Genomic DNA, 15,254 nt, shown 5'->3' on the forward strand with positions numbered 1-15,254 from the left:
AGTAATGTACTCAAGAGTATAAAGACTAGGGAAAACTGACAAATGAACATGTAGGAATTCCAGACAAATCCTGCCAAACCGTGCGAATGGAGTGAAACTAAATCTTGATCCTCCACAACCCCATCACTTCGCAACCCCAAGTCCGGGTAAAACAGTCATTGGCGGCGCGGCTCCGCATGACGTCATACCGCAGGCACTCCAATCCACGTGGGGGAGTGCCTGGTCCGCCTCTCCTTAAGCGGTACGTCACGCCTCCTTCTCTTTCTGACCAATCAAATGCCGCCCTTTAGCCTCTTTCCGACCTTTCCCGCCGTCCCAGACCGCCCATCTTGGCCCGCCGGTCTAATCAAGGAGGTCCTGCCTCTCCCGAACCCTACCGGCTCCCGGCGGAAGAGGGGCAGGGTTTCTATCTTTCGACTCCACCTTGGTCTGTGCAGCGAAGGCCAACCCGAGCGGTCAGATGAAGGGGGCGTGGCTTAGGGTCCCCTCCCCCAGCGTGGGGTTTACTGTTTGCAGGGGGCAGCTGGGCGCTAGACCTAGCAACCTCTCTGCAGGGTGTGGGTCGGGCGGGTCCTCCCAGCGGTGGCACCATGGAGCGCTCTCCTGCCGACGGCTCCAGTCCCAGCCTCGTGGACCAGCCCTCTACTCCCTCCGACCCTTCTGACCAGCCCCCCGCTGCTCACGCAAAGCCGGACCTGGGTTCTGGGAACCAACCTGCCAGCCCAGGCGCTGCGGGTGAGGCCATGGCGTTGCTGTCTTCGTTCGGGCGGCGGCTGCTGGTGCTGGTGCCGGTGTACCTGGCCGGCGCAGTGGGACTCAGCGTGGGTTTCGTGCTCTTCGGCCTCGCCCTCTACCTGGGCTGGCGCCGGGTCCGCGATGAGAAAGAACGGAGCCTTCGAGCAGCGCGGCAGCTGCTGGACGATGAGGAGCGGCTCACGGCGAAAACACTTTATATGAGCCATCGAGAACTACCTGCCTGGGTGAGCGAGCACCCTCAGTGCTACATAGCCGCCCTACTAGTCCCCCGTTTCTAGGGATCTTCTTCCTGTCCCTAAAGGCAGCTCCCCACCCTGGGACCGTGGGAGGGAGACTCCCCTCTCGCTCCGCTAGCCACCTCCCTGCTGGGACGCGCCACTCTTGGGACCGAGTAGCCACTCTTCCCCCTCCCTCCTTTCCCCGCGTCCAGATCCCGATCCTTCTACAGAATCAGGACTTCTTCCTCTGCTCCTAGGCAAGCAGTAAGAACATCTGGGGAATCGGCCTCAGCCGTGGCTCTCCCTCCTAGCCATGCTCCTTGAGCGCTCCTCTCTTCTGGTGCCGCTCGCGCCTTCTGTTCCCGGACATCCCTGTTGCGGCTCAGAGGGTTCTCTAGTCTCTCCAGTCTTCCTTGAGACTTTTTCTTTTATTATTTTTTTTTATTTTTTCCTATTTATGGCCATAAGGTTCTCCCTTTTCCCGCTCTTATTCCTGGAGACCCGCAGGCACCCAACCTCAGGAGCACTGCTCAGGAGAGCCACCGCCCCCGACCGACCCCCGGCCCTCGCCTTCCAGCCCCAGGCGGTTGGGCCGCAGCACAGCAGAGGCGGCTGCGGGACGAAGGGCGGGGGTGCGGGGGGAGGGTAGTGAGACTGCTGCAGTGCCCGCAGCCCACACTCCACCGGCCCTGGTCGGCCCCACCCTTTTCCGGACTGTGCGCTGCGCTTGCTCGGTTGGGACCCGGACCCTAGGTCTGCACCCCCTCACCTCCTTCCTTCTCTCGGCCCTGCGGGGGCAGAGCCCGTTACCCGGCCCCTCCCTGCCTCCGCTTTGCTGCCCTTCCCAGCAGAGGTGCCAGTTTAGGGGGAGAATGGCAGAAGAGAAGAATCAAAGTTGACACTTGGCAGATAGGGCCATGGGCGCAGGCCCGCGGCTGGAGAGGGGAAAGGGGGGGGAAGTCCCAGGGGACGTGCAGCCCAGGCAGCAACTGTCTTTGTTCCTCCTACTCTTCGTCGTAGAAAGCCATCTTCTTTCTGAAACAACTATCCCTCTTCCTCCCCAATACAAAGCACAGGTGTCCTTCTTTCCCATAAAAGGAGTCATACTGATAAAAAGAAGGAGGAAAAAAACAAAAACAAAAACCAGCTAGGGCCTAAATGACTCTGCTGGCCCCTCCCTAACTCTAGGAGCTGCTTCCCCTCTTCACCTTCTGGGTGTAGAAGCTCTAGTTCGAAGTGAGGTGGGAAGACTGCAAAAAGAAGCCAAGACTTCTCCAAATCCCAGGATTTCCTCCTTAAACTTACTTGTCAGGACCTCCCCCTCCAGAAAGAATGTGCCCTTCTCCTTCCCTCCCCCTCTGCTCCAGCAGCTGTCATCACTTCACATCCCCCAGCTGTCCACAAAGCAACGTTGTGTGGCCCACACCCCGTCAGGGCCCCTCATCAGAACTCCGTGCCCCTAAACCCTGTCTGTGGAGCAGTGAATGTTCTGGACATCCCAGCCTCTTCACACTGAACCCTGGGTGTGGGGAGGTCCTGCCACAGCTTTTGTTTTCTCTGTGGGCATGCGGCCCAGCATCTTGGTAGGAAACCACAGGTGGAAGGTGTGCTCATCTCTTCCTCTCCCTTCCTCACCTCTAGGTCAGCTTTCCGGATGTGGAAAAGGCTGAGTGGCTAAATAAGGTGAGCACTGGCTTTTTCTTGAGTGGGGAATGGGGTTTGTTTCCTCTAGGCAGACCCTGTCACACTTCAGGTCTAGCCCCAGTGCTCTCTGTGGGAAGGATTCTGAAGGAACTTGTCTTTAGGGGGGGAAGATTAGGCTCTCCTGTGACAGGTTCCCTCTTCTTCCAGATTGTGGCCCAAGTCTGGCCCTTCCTGGGCCAGTACATGGAGAAGCTTTTGGCTGAAACTGTGGCCCCAGCTATTCGAGGCTCTAACACCCATTTGCAAACATTTACATTTACACGAGTGGAACTGGGTGAAAAGGTATGTGTGTAGAAAAGAAAGTAATGGGAGGAAGGAGACAGGGCAGGGAAGGTGGGGGGCCCAGAAGAGGCTGAGATACTCCTCCCTTTCCCTCTTTTCTGTTAAGAATTCATCTCTCCTCAGCCATTGCGCATCGTAGGCGTCAAAGTTCACCCTGGTCGGAGCAAAGAACAGATCCTGTTGGATTTGAACATCAGGTAATACCGCTCATTCTTCCAGCCCCCTCTTCAGCAGGATCCTGGTCACTCTGACAGCTTTGTTCCCCCTTCCCCCATTTCAGCCCGGTACCAACCCTCTTTGTTCTCTTCCTTATCAACTGCCAGCTATGTAGGTGATGTGCAGATTGACGTAGAAGTGAAGAAATATTTCTGCAAAGCAGGAGTCAAAGGCATGCAGGTGGGGCAGATGTCAGGGGTCCCCATAATAGGGAGCCTTTGCCCTGAATTTCATCAGATATGGGGAAGTGGGAGGTTTGGAAAAACCAAGGCTGGGAAAGTTTGGGACCAAAAGAAGGCGTTTTGGGGGCGCCTGGGTGGTTCAGTGGGTTAAAGCCTCTGCCTTCGGCTCAGGTCGGATCCCAGGGTCTTGGGATCGAGCCCCGCATTGGGCTCTCTGCTTGGTGGGGAGCCTGCTTCCTCCTCTCTCTCTGCCTGCCTCTCTGCCTACTTGTGATCTCTCTCTGTCAAATAAATAAAGTCTTTAAAAAAAAAAAAAGGCATTTTTTGGAGAAATGGTCTGTTCTTCTCCTCTTGCCCCAGCTACATGGTGTTTTACGGGTGATTCTTGAGCCTCTCATGGGGGACCTTCCTATTGTGGGAGCTGTGTCGATGTTCTTCATCCGACGCCCGGTAAGGGAAAACATTGAGGGTCATGGGGGAGCAGGGAAACCAGAGAAGATTGGGAGGGAGAAGGTGGCCAGCTCTGGGGCTTGGGGGAGGAAAGCCTGAGGGGTCTGGCAACTGTTGGATGGGTGTGACCATGCCACCAGGTGCTCTTTCCTGACCCTGCTGCTCTTTCCTTCCAGACCTTAGATATCAACTGGACGGGGATGACCAATCTGCTGGATATCCCAGGACTCAGGTGTCAAGGATTTATTTTTATGTATTTATTTATTTTTAAGATTTTATTTGACAGAGAGAGATCACAAGTACACAGAGAGACAGGCAGAGAGAGAGAGAGGGAAGGGGGCTCCCTGCTGAACAGAGAACCCGATCCCAGGACCCTGAGATCATGATCTGAGCCGAAGGCAGAGGCTTAACCCACTGAGCCACCCAGGCACCCGGATTTATTGAGCACCTAAATGTTCCAGCCCTGGGCTTCAGGTTTTCGGGATACAAAACAGTAAAAGAGGGGTGCCCGGGTAGCTCAGTCGTTAAGCATCTGCCTTCAGCTCAGGTCATGATCCCAGGGTCCTGGGATCCAGCTCCTCATCGAGTTGCCTGCTCCTCAGGAAGCCTGCTTCTCCCTCTCCCACTCCCCCTGCTTGTGTTCCCTCTCTCGCTGTCTCTCTCTCTCTCTGTCAAATAAATAAGTAAAATATTAAAAACAACAAAAAACAAAACAAAACAAAAAAAAACAACAAAAAACAGTAAAAGATGCAGCCAGTACCCTCCAGGAGCCTTGATCATCCTAGCTAGAGAGATGACAAATACCCCTGAGAAGCTCCATACTGTGATTTTCTCCTGTGGGGGAGCATGCAGGGTAGAGTGAAGAGGGCTGCAGGCTTCTCCGTAGGGGTAAACAGAAAAAGAAGAGCTGAGATGGCAGTGAAGGTTCAGAGCAGTAGGTGAGGAATTGGGATAAAAGAGTAGCAAAAAGCTATTTTTTTTCTTAAGATTTCATTTATTTATTTGACAGAGACACACCAAGAGAGGGAACACAAGCAGGAGAAGTGGGAGAGGGAGAAGCAGGCTTCCCTCTGAGCAGGGAGCCTGATGCGGGGCTCGATCCCAGGACCCTGGGATCATGACCTGAGCCAAAGGCAGAGGCTTAACCACTGAGCCACCCAGACACCCAAAAAACGATTTTCAAGAAAGGATGTCCCTCTAGCTTTAGGCATCTCTTAGTTGTGGGAAACAGCTGGGGCTGGGGTTATATTGGAAGTTGGAGCCACACTCACCTCCTTTTCTGCTCCCTCATCCAGCTCCCTCTCTGACACCATGATCATGGATTCCATCGCTGCCTTCCTTGTGTTGCCCAACCGATTATTGGTGCCCCTTGTGCCTGACCTTCATGATGTGGCCCAGTTGCGTTCCCCTCTGCCCAGGGTATGGCCTCTCCCCCATCTGACAGATCATCCTCTGAGGAACCTCGTGCTGGGTCCTTGGTTTCTCATGATCTGATTCCTCTGCACAGGGCATTATCCGGATTCACCTGCTGGCTGCCCGAGGTCTGGGCTCCAAGGACAAATATGTGAAGGGCCTGATTGAGGGCAAGTCAGACCCCTATGCATTGGTGCGAGTGGGCACCCAGGCGTTCTGCAGTCAAGTCATTGATGAGGACCTCAACCCCCAGTGGGGAGAAACTTATGAGGTGGGAGAGCTGAGGAGTGGGGCTGTCAGATGGGGGTGGGGGTATCCTGGGGGCCGTGAGAGAAGATGCTCATCAGATGATCCTCACAGTGTAGCTGGTGAGACCTTTCTCCTTGTGTGTGCTTCAGGTGATGGTACACGAGGTTCCAGGGCAGGAGATTGAGGTGGAGGTGTTTGACAAGGATCCAGACAAAGATGACTTTCTGGGCAGGTGAGATTGTGTGTGTTAGGATTCTAAAGCTTCAGTGCTACCAGGGTTGCAGAGGTCATTATAATGCTTTTCCAGGCCCGAGAACTGTGTATCATTTTCCTTCCCAACTTCCCCACCCCTTTGCCTCTACCACACACGCACCTGAACACACACATAAGTATCTATAGATTATAAGAAGGGAGTGTGAGAGTCGCCATTTATTTCTAGGTGGGTGAGTGGAAGGCCAATGACATGCTCCTAATTTCCACTCTCTCCTTTTTCTCTACTCACTGTCACCCCTCCCTGCCCCCTCCAGGATGAAGCTGGACGTGGGGAAGGTGCTGCAGGCTGGAGTACTGGACGATGTAAGTTGAGAGCAGAGGAAGAGGGTGGCCTCACCTACTGGGGTGACAGGAGTTGCTACATTGGTGGGGAAAGGGTTGTGTGAATATCTGATCTGCTAGACCTCACTTTCTTCTGCTTCTCCCTCCAGTGGTTTCCTCTGCAAGGTGGGCAAGGCCAAGTTCACTTAAAGCTAGAATGGCTGTCACTTTTGCCAAATGCAGAAAAACTAGAGCAGGTAACCAACATGGGAAACAGGAAGCTAGAAATACAGGTGACATGAGGGCAAAGGTCTGACTACTCCCACCCCCCCCTTCCCTCCAGGTTCTGCAGTGGAATCGAGGAGTCTCCTCCCGCCCAGAGCCCCCATCGGCTGCCATCTTAGTTGTCTATCTGGATCGGGCCCAGGATCTCCCCGTGAGTGTGGATTCTAAGGGCAACTGAACAGGAAGCTCTGGATGTAGCTTTCCCAGCCCAGCTCTTGCCCCCGCCCCACTCAGCTGCAGAAGCAGCAGCATGTAACACAAGGGTTCCAAGGAGGGGATCACAGCCACCTCGGAAAAGATTGAGAGCCTACCTTCCTTCACTGAGACAAAACCAAAAATACCCAAGATGGTGACTTCTGAATTCTACTCCCACAGCTGAAGAAGGCGAACAAGGAACCCAACCCCATGGTACAACTGTCAATTCAGGATATGACCCAGGAGAGCAAGGTGAGGGCCAGGACGGCATTGTGGGAGATTTTGTGTGCATGTACGCATGCACATCTGGTTGGGAGGGCTGTTCTATTTTAGGAAGGTGTCTCCCCTTTGGGCTGCCTGCAGAGGGTAAGGCTTTCTGGAGAAACAGGACTGGTACTGCGGCACATATCCTTACTCCCATCCTGTGCCCCTCCAGGCTGTCTACTGTACCAATAGCCCGGTGTGGGAGGAGGCTTTCCGGTTTTTCCTACAAGACCCTCGAAGCCAGGAGCTCGATGTACAGGTGAGATAATCACCTACTGAGCCTCTTCTAAATACCGTTCTGCCTTCCCAGGTCTGCATCAAGTCTCTCTCTCTCCCCTTTGATTATATTCCAGTCTGTCTACCTAGACTCTCCATCTCCATGCTCCCTGCTCTTCCCCAGTGATCTCCCTAGAATCATTTTTTTTTTTTAAGGATTTTATTTATTTGATAGAGACACAGCAAGAGAGGGAACATAAGCAGGGGGAGTGGGAGAAGGAGAAGCAGGCTTCTGGCAGAGTAGGGGGCCCGATGTGGGGCTGGATCCCAGGATCCTGTGATCTTGACCTGAGCTGAAGGCAGATGCTTAATGTTTGAGCAACGCAGGCGCCCCAGAATCATTATTTTTTAAGATTTTATTTTGGAGTGTGTGCGTATGCAAATGGGGGGAGAGGCAGAGAGAGAGAGAGAACCTCAATGAAACTCCCCGCTGAGTGCAGAGCCTGGTGCAGGGCTTGATCCCAGGACCCTGAGGTTGTGACCAGAGCCAAAACAAAGAGTAGGTCAACCGACAGCTACTCAGGCACCACTCTACAATCATTTTGTTTTCCTTACGATTTTATGTATTTATTTGACATAGATCACAAGTAGGCAGAGAGGCAGGCAGAGAGAGAGGAGGAAGCAGGTTCCCCATCAAGCAGAGAGCCCGATGCAGGGCTTGATCCCAGGACCCTGGGATCATGACCTGAGCCGAAGGCAGAGGCTTAGCCCACTGAGCCACCCAGGCACCCCTAGAATCATTCTTTATAGGAGTGCCTGGCTGGCTCAGTTGAAGAGCCTGCAACTCTTGATCTTGAGGATAGGAGTTCAAGCCCTATGTCAGGTATGGAGATTACTTAATAAGCTTTTTTAAAAAAGATTTTAGGGGGACGCCTGGGTGGCTCAGTTGGTTGGACGACTGCCTTCGGCTCAGGTCATGATCTTGGGAGTCCCGGGATCGAGTCCCACATCGGGCTCTCAGCTCCACGGGGAGCCTTCTTCTCTCTCTGACCTTCTCCTTGCTCATGCTCTGTCTCACTTTCTCTCTCTCAAATAAATAAATATTAAAAAAATAGGGGCGCCTGGGTGGCTCAGTGGGTTAAAGCCTCTGCTTTCAGCTCAGGTCATGATCCTAGGGTCCTGGGATCGAGCCCCATATCGGGCTCTCTGCTCCTCGGAGAGCCTGCTTCCTCCTCTCTCTCTGTCTGCCTCTCTGCCTGCTTGTGATCTCTGTCTGTCAAATAAATAAATAAATCTTTAAATCTTTAAAAAAAAAAAAAAGATATGTCTCCAAAAATAAATAAATAAATAAATAAATAAATAAAAAAGATTTTAGGGAGCCTGCTCCCCTACCCCCACTTGCCTCTCTGCTTACTTGTGATCTCTGTCAAATAAATAAAATCTCTTAAATAAAACTTTTTAAAAAGATTTTATTTAGAGAGAATAAGAGCAAGAGTGGAGGGGGGAGTGGCAAATAGGGAGAAGCAGACTCCTCACTGAGCAAGGAGCCGCACGTGAGACTTGATCCCAGGACCTGAGCAGAAGGCAGACACTTAACCAACTGAGTCACCCATGTGCCCTAGATTCATTCTTTATAACTGAGAGTTGTATACTTAAAATGAGTGATTTTTATGGCAAATAATGAATGCCTCATTGAAATTATTGAGTATGACCCTGTTTTCCACTTCACTACATCCCCTCTTCCTGTGACTCTAGGTGAAGGACGACTCCAGGGCTCTGACATTAGGGGCACTGACCCTGCCTCTGGCTCGCTTGCTGACTGCCCCCGAACTCACCTTGGACCAGTGGTTCCAGCTCAGCAGCTCTGGCTCAAACTCCAGGCTCTACATGAAATTGGTTATGAGGGTATGGAGACAGAGAAAATGCTGGAGGTGGTGAGGGGCCTTATAGATTCCTTGGTATGAAGAATAAAGAAGAGGAATCTTCTAAGATCTAATGAGCTAGTGTATGTGGAAGCATCTAGCAGGCACACAAAAACATCTGTTGACCAGACTGAGGAAGAAATGGTGTTTGAGTAGGATGAGTGTGGCAGGAACCCTCTAGAGATGAGCCCAGCCAAGGCATGGACTGGTTTCTCCTGTCCCAGCCTCTGCTCTGCCCCCAACCCCACATCCCTTGCCTGCTGGTGCTAGCTGCACTTCTTTGATTGGACAATACACCACTCTCCCTAGATCTTGTACTTGGATTCATCAGAAGTGCACTTTCCCACTGTGCCTGGAACTCCTGGGGCTTGGGACCTGGATGAGAGCCCCCAGACAGGCAGCAGCGTGGATGTCCCACCTCGACCTTCTCACACCACTCCTGAGAGTCACTTTGGGATGGAGGTGAGTCTAGATCTAGAAAGGACGAAGTAGGATCTGTTGCCTAAGCATGTGCAAAAGCCTGTTTCGGGCTGGTTTTAATAGGTCTCTCTCTACCTACCGTCTGGTGCCTCTGTCTGTCCCTTTTGCAGAATGTGCTTCGGATCCATGTATTAGAGGCCCAGGATCTGATCGCCAAAGACCGTTTCCTGGGGGGACTGGTGAAGGGCAAGTCAGACCCCTATGTCAAACTAAAGCTGGCAGGACGAAGCTTCCGGAGCCGTGTTGTTCGGGAAGATCTCAATCCCCGCTGGAATGAGGTTTTTGAGGTCAGAACTGCACAGCCAGGACTCCTCCAAGTCCCTTCTCCTTCTTCCCTCTAGCTCTGAGAGTGGTCTGAAAGCCCACTGGGGTTCAGGTGGTTGAGGGTGAGGTTCCCAGTCATTTGAAGAAGAAAAAGAATCCGACTTCGCACTGTTTTCTCCCTCTAGGTGATTGTTACGTCAATTCCAGGCCAAGAGCTAGACATTGAAGTTTTTGACAAGGACCTGGACAAGGATGACTTTCTGGGCAGGTGAGAGGATAGGAGTCCGGAGGGGAAGACAAAGGTTTTGAGGAGATGGACACTTGGCTGTGGCCACTGGCCTCTTGTTTTAATTTTTCTCTTCTCTAGGTGCAAAGTGAGTCTCACCGCAGTCCTGAACACAGGCTTCCTCGATGAGGTGAGCAAGGAATTACAAGCCATAATCCCTCCTATCTTGACCCATGTCTCAATCTCCTAGTCCCTCTGTCCCCCATCCCCAAGGCTTAAGCCTGCCTATGCCCACAGTGGCTGGCCCTGGAGGACGTGCCCTCTGGCCGCCTGCACTTGCGTCTGGAACGTCTGACACCCCAGCCCACGGCTGCCGAGTTAGAGGAGGTAGGGACGGGACTCCGGGTGGGTCGTGGCGAACGTTCCCATCCGTCTCCCAGGCGTGGCCGGGACACGGCGCATCCAAAACTGGTCCCTCAGCCCGCGTGTCCTCCCTCAGGTGCTGCAGGTGAACAGTCTGATCCAGACGCAGAAGAGCGCAGAGCTGGCGGCGGCCCTGCTGTCTGTGTATCTGGAGCGGGCGGACGAGCTGCTGGTGAGAGCCGCTCCCCGCACCCCATAGCTCCCTGGCCCTTCCTCCGCCTCCCTCAGGTTTGGATGCTCCAGGAGATATTTGGAATAATAAATTCCAAATTCCTCTTTCCCAGGGTGGTGCTGGGGTGGGAAGAATGGTCTGTTGAAGGCCAGGAGGGTAGTGGCTGTCAAGTGACCATGGGGATGTGATCTGGGAGGGGAGCAGGAGATCTGCCTCACTAGGTCTCTCAGCTCAAGACCGTATTTAATAGTCAATGCACTGTTCTCTCTCCAGCTCCGGAAAGGGACCAAGCCTCCCAGCGCTTACGCTACTCTCACTGTCGGAGACACTTCTCATAAGACGAAGGTATTAGGAAATGCTGCAGGGCTGTTTGGGAGGGCTGAGAAACGCAGAGGAGAATGTTCCAAGCACTGACCTTAACCCCTCATCTCCACCAGACAATTGCCCAAACCTCAGCCCCTATCTGGGATGAGACTGCCTCCTTTCTCATCAAGAGACCACACACCGAGAGCCTGGAGCTGCAGGTACCATAAATTCATTCTGTGAACATTTTGCTACTGCGGGCAAGTCACTGAACCAGGCATAGGGAGAAAAGATTTAGTTCCTATCTTTACGTAGCTCACACTCCCTTTGGGGAGAGTAACCAAGGAAAACTTCCAGACTGACAAACTGCTGAGGTAGAAGGCACTGTGGGGAAGAGGGCTTCTACCTCAGATGAGAGGAAAAGGTGGAGGTAGTAGTAGCGGTCGCCCTAGATGACCCCTGAGCTTAAGGGGAAACAGGATGTGACCAAGAAGAGAAGGAATAGTCTCAGGCTGAGAAGGGAATGAGGACCAAGAAGGCAAACTGTAGATCACAGAGGCAGACAGGAGCAGGATCAAAAGGGCTCTTGACTCTTATGCTAAGAATGTGGATTTACCCTAAAGGCATAGGGGAATCTTTGAAGGAGTGAGGGGTGACATACCCAGATTTGCACTTTACAAAGGTCGTGCTGATGGCAGGGTGAAGGGTGGACTGAAGGAAGACGGTGCTGGAGGCAGGGAGGTCAGCTAACAGGCTATGAAGCAAGACCTGACGAAGGGCAGTGGTATTTAGTGGTGGTTATTTTGACATGGGAGAAGGAACAAAGAACAGCCTAGACACGAACTCCTGGATTTTTAGCCTGGGGCAGCGGGACAGAGAAGGGAGCCATTGTCAACACAGGGAATGGCCAAAGCAGGAGTGCTTGAATCTGAGACCTCTGAGATCATCCAAGGGGAAACAGCTATCCAGAAGGCAGATCTGTGGCCCGCTATGGGGTTCTCACCGCTCCTTCGTTTGAGCACCAAGCACACCTAGCACCTGTAGTCCCGGGTGTGCAGGAGCACCCTGAGGGCCTACGGAGAGTGAGAAGACAAAGGAGGGACATGCTGAGCATGGCAGCAATGACAGAGCAGACAGAGGAAGAGGAGCCCTGCAAAGGGCCTGAGGTGTAACAGGGGCAATGGGGTGTTTGCCAGGAGAGAAGGGGGTATGGAAGCCAAAGAAGAGTGTCTGAAAAGATAGGAAGTGGCCAGATGTTACCGAGAAAATGAAATGAGATGACTGAGAATGACTGACGTTGAGGTAACAGAGTAGAGCAACTTTAGTGGCAAGCATGGAGTAGAAACTAGATTTCAGGGGGTTCAAGGGCGAACAAAGGTAAAGAGGTATGGGAGCAGGGAGAGGGTGGTAGAGGTAATACAGGGGTGCTTTTCCTCTTCTGGAGTGTGAGTCAAAGAGCCTCTAAAGTTGATAAGGTAATAAGTTGAGAATTACATGAACAGAAATCAAGAGACCTTAAAATAGTCTAACTGTTAACAACACTAGCAGAGGTAGAGAAGATAAGTCAATGAGCTCCATTCCTTACCTTGCACCGCAGGGAATCAGGAGATACAAAAGCTGGCAAACAGTGATAAGAGAGATCTAGGCATATTAGCTAGAATTATTCTGGAACTCAGAAGACAGGAAGGGTTTGTGGGTCATTACATCTGGAGTGTGGAAATGGAGGTTAGGTGGGCAGGAACCCTGTAATTCCATTTTTGCTGTTCTTTTTCTCCACGCTGTGCAGCAGCTATGGCCCTGGGGTGTAATTTGTGAAAGTTCAGGAAATAGAGAGGCCACAGTCTAGTCTGGCTAGGAAAGGAAGGGAAGTGGGGCCAGCAACATGGCTGCCATGTGGCCATCACAAAGTGGAATCTCTCTCCAAAACCACCCAAGTGTTTGAACCTAGAACACCAGGGTTAAATCATCTGCCTCTTGATTCCACAGGTCCGGGGTGAAGGGACAGGCACACTGGGCTCGTTCTCCCTGCCCCTCTCGGAGCTACTCGGAGCTGACCAGCTCTGCCTGGACCGTTGGTTTACACTTAACAATGGTCAAGGGCAGGTGCTATTGAGAGCACAGCTGGGGGTGAGTAGCAGGAGGTGACGGGCCAAGGTGGGGACAGAGACCGGGGGCTGTGTTCTCGTAGTCAGGGAGCTGAGCTAGATTCGGCCCAGCTCGCAGCTCTCTTGCCTCCCCAGATCCTGGTGTCCCAGCATTCGGGCGTGGAAGCACACAGCCATAGCCACAGCTCCTCCTCGCTGAGTGAAGAACCGGAGCTCTGGGGGGGACTCCCTCACAGCACCACCTCTGCCCCGGAGCTGCGGCAGCGCCTGACACATGGGGACAGGTGAGGGGCAAGGCCAGAAAGACCATGTGAGCTCAGGAGTACGAAGGCTCCCGGGGCACTATCTCCGTTTCTCCCCACAGTGCGCTGGAGGCTCCAGCTGGGCCCCTAGGCCAGGTGCGACTGACCGTCTGGTACTACAGCGAAGAGCGAAAGCTGGTCAGCATTGTTCACAGCTGCCGGTGAGACCCTGTCCGCCCTCCCCTCCTGCCCCCCTGGTCCTCCTCCCCTTGGGCTGCCTTCTTACCTTCAGCTTCTTGTGCAGGGCCCTTCGACAGAATGGACGGGAAGCCCCCGACCCCTACGTGTCACTGTTGCTACTGCCAGACAAGAACCGGGGTACCAAGCGGAAAACCTCGCAGAAGAAGAGGACCCTAAACCCTGAATTCAATGAACGGTCAGTCAGTAGGCATTCAGGTGGAGAGAAGGGCGGCTCAGGAAGGAACCCCTTCCCCTAATGCCCAGTGTTCCCCTCCCCCCAGACTTGAGTGGGAACTGCCCCTAGATGAGGTCCTGAGGCGAAAGCTGGATGTCTCTGTGAAGTCTAATTCCTCCTTCATGTCAAGGGAGCGTGAGCTGCTGGGGAAGGTAAGAGGGTGAGGGTGAGCCAGGTGAAGGTAAGGCTTGGAAGCTGCTGGGAGCAAGGCCATCCTCCCTCAGGGCCCTGGGGAGGAAGCACCGCAGGTGACACTACTATACATGTGACCTGATCCCCACGGCACTGGTTTGGAGCAGGAGTGTGGAACTATGGGACGTGGTCTTTGGAGATCTCAAAGTAACATCCGCACCCCCACACACATCTCCTCCAATGCAGGTGCAGCTGGACCTTGCTGAGATAGACCTTTCCCAGGGAGCGGCCCAGTGGTAAGTACCCAATGGGCTGGGGGTGGGTCTGGCTGTGTAAGCCAGAGAAATCCCAGTCCTGGGCAGGGAGAAGAGCATGCCTTCTGAGGTAAGAACCATTGATTCTCTGCAGTCCAAGAGCCCTTGGCTCATGCTTCATTTCTTGGAGGACACAAGTCCCCTTTCTACCTGAGCCTTCTCTGCTTCTTCCCCAGGTATGACCTCATGGATGACAAGGAAAAGGGCGGCTCCTAAGAGCCAAAGATTCCCAGCCTGACCACAGTTTCCATGCCTTGCCCCTCACTGCATCACCACCTTGATGTGATGAGCCTAAAGCTAGGGCCCGAGGGCAGAGCCTGTGCCCCTCAGCCCTCTCACCTCCCAGGCCCATGCTGGAGCCTTTGCTTGACCAAAGAGGAGGACCATGTCACCCTTTACTGCATGGCCTTGATCCTTCTGGGCTCCTGGGGCAGAGACCTGAGCTGGCTGTTTCCCGCTCTGCCTGCACCTTATCCTCCTTTGTCCCTCTGCCTCAGGGCCTTCTGTACCTGTGCCTGGCCACTAGCAGCACTAGCAGTGGCCTTCGCTTATGCCAAATACAGCTTCTGGAAAGACCTTTTCTCCTCAAGCGGACAGCCACCTTCTTCCCTACCGTGAACAGTCAGGGAGGGCAAACATGTGGGTGGGAAGGAAGACGGGCTAACCATTCAAGCCAAGAGCCTCTGGGACTAGTGCATGTCATCAGCATACGGTGACCCAGACCCCCAAGTCCAGTTCTGCCCCCACTTCTCAAGTCTGTCCCGAAAATCACACCTGCTGCGATGACCAGGGCCAGTCTCTTGATGCACTCTGGGAACCAGAACGCTTGGCCACTACTTGGAAGACGTGGAGAGAACCTCTGTCTTAGGGCTTCTGGCTGGCGCCGTGCAGCCTTGGAGGACGGGAGGCAGCAGGGCCAGTATCGGTTCAGGTACCTAGGCTGTTAACTCACCGACTAGAACCAAATCTCTTGGTTTTGCACCAACTCTGCCAACCCACTGTACCTTATATTAAACATTATACTCAAACCAGCTGTGGCTCTTTTCTTTAAGGAAAGGGAATTTAGCCTACCATTATTATTTGCCAATGTCGTGGTACGTAGAGAAAATCCTTAAGACCCCACCAAAAAAACTGAGAACTAAAAGTTAAGTAAAATTGTAGGATACAAAGTCAACATACAAAAATCTGTATGTTGCATTTCTATACACCAATAGCTATTAGATAAAACCCAT

The 15,254-nt window shown here is 53.0% G+C and overlaps 1 protein-coding gene across 1 annotated transcript; it reads left to right on the forward strand.

Moving 5' to 3' along the window:
* The first annotated feature begins 319 nt into the window (after positions 1–319).
* ESYT1 (extended synaptotagmin 1) lies at positions 320–15,053 on the forward strand. Its single transcript, XM_059403386.1, has 31 exons — positions 320–980; positions 2,616–2,657; positions 2,826–2,960; positions 3,084–3,157; positions 3,284–3,356; positions 3,719–3,808; positions 3,985–4,040; positions 5,104–5,227; positions 5,316–5,492; positions 5,620–5,702; positions 5,998–6,046; positions 6,175–6,261; positions 6,348–6,440; positions 6,665–6,736; positions 6,921–7,007; positions 8,720–8,869; positions 9,196–9,348; positions 9,477–9,653; positions 9,816–9,898; positions 9,998–10,046; positions 10,154–10,243; positions 10,356–10,451; positions 10,725–10,796; positions 10,889–10,975; positions 12,741–12,881; positions 12,995–13,143; positions 13,224–13,322; positions 13,406–13,537; positions 13,623–13,728; positions 13,955–14,004; positions 14,199–15,053. Exons 1-31 carry the CDS (start codon positions 591–593, stop codon positions 14,236–14,238), a joined length of 3,306 nt encoding a protein of 1,101 aa, XP_059259369.1. The 5' UTR covers positions 320–590; the 3' UTR covers positions 14,239–15,053.
* The last annotated feature ends 201 nt before the right edge of the window (positions 15,054–15,254 follow it).

The sequence above is a fragment of the Mustela nigripes genome, chromosome 6, assembly GCF_022355385.1.
Source record: "Mustela nigripes isolate SB6536 chromosome 6, MUSNIG.SB6536, whole genome shotgun sequence".
Lineage (NCBI taxonomy): Eukaryota > Metazoa > Chordata > Mammalia > Carnivora > Mustelidae > Mustela > Mustela nigripes.

What these genes read in the sequence shown, in the direction of transcription:
- ESYT1 (XM_059403386.1), top strand. Translation starts at nt 591, where the DNA reads ATGGAGCGCTCTCCTGCCGACGGCTCCAGTCCCAGCCTCGTGGACCAG. An exon ending in AGGCTGGAGTACTGGACGAT is followed by an intron (nt 6,047 to 6,174) that starts GTAAGTTGAGAG and finishes TTCTCCCTCCAG; the next exon opens with TGGTTTCCTCTGCAAGGTGG. An exon ending in CGCCTGACACATGGGGACAG is followed by an intron (nt 13,144 to 13,223) that starts GTGAGGGGCAAG and finishes TTCTCCCCACAG; the next exon opens with TGCGCTGGAGGCTCCAGCTG.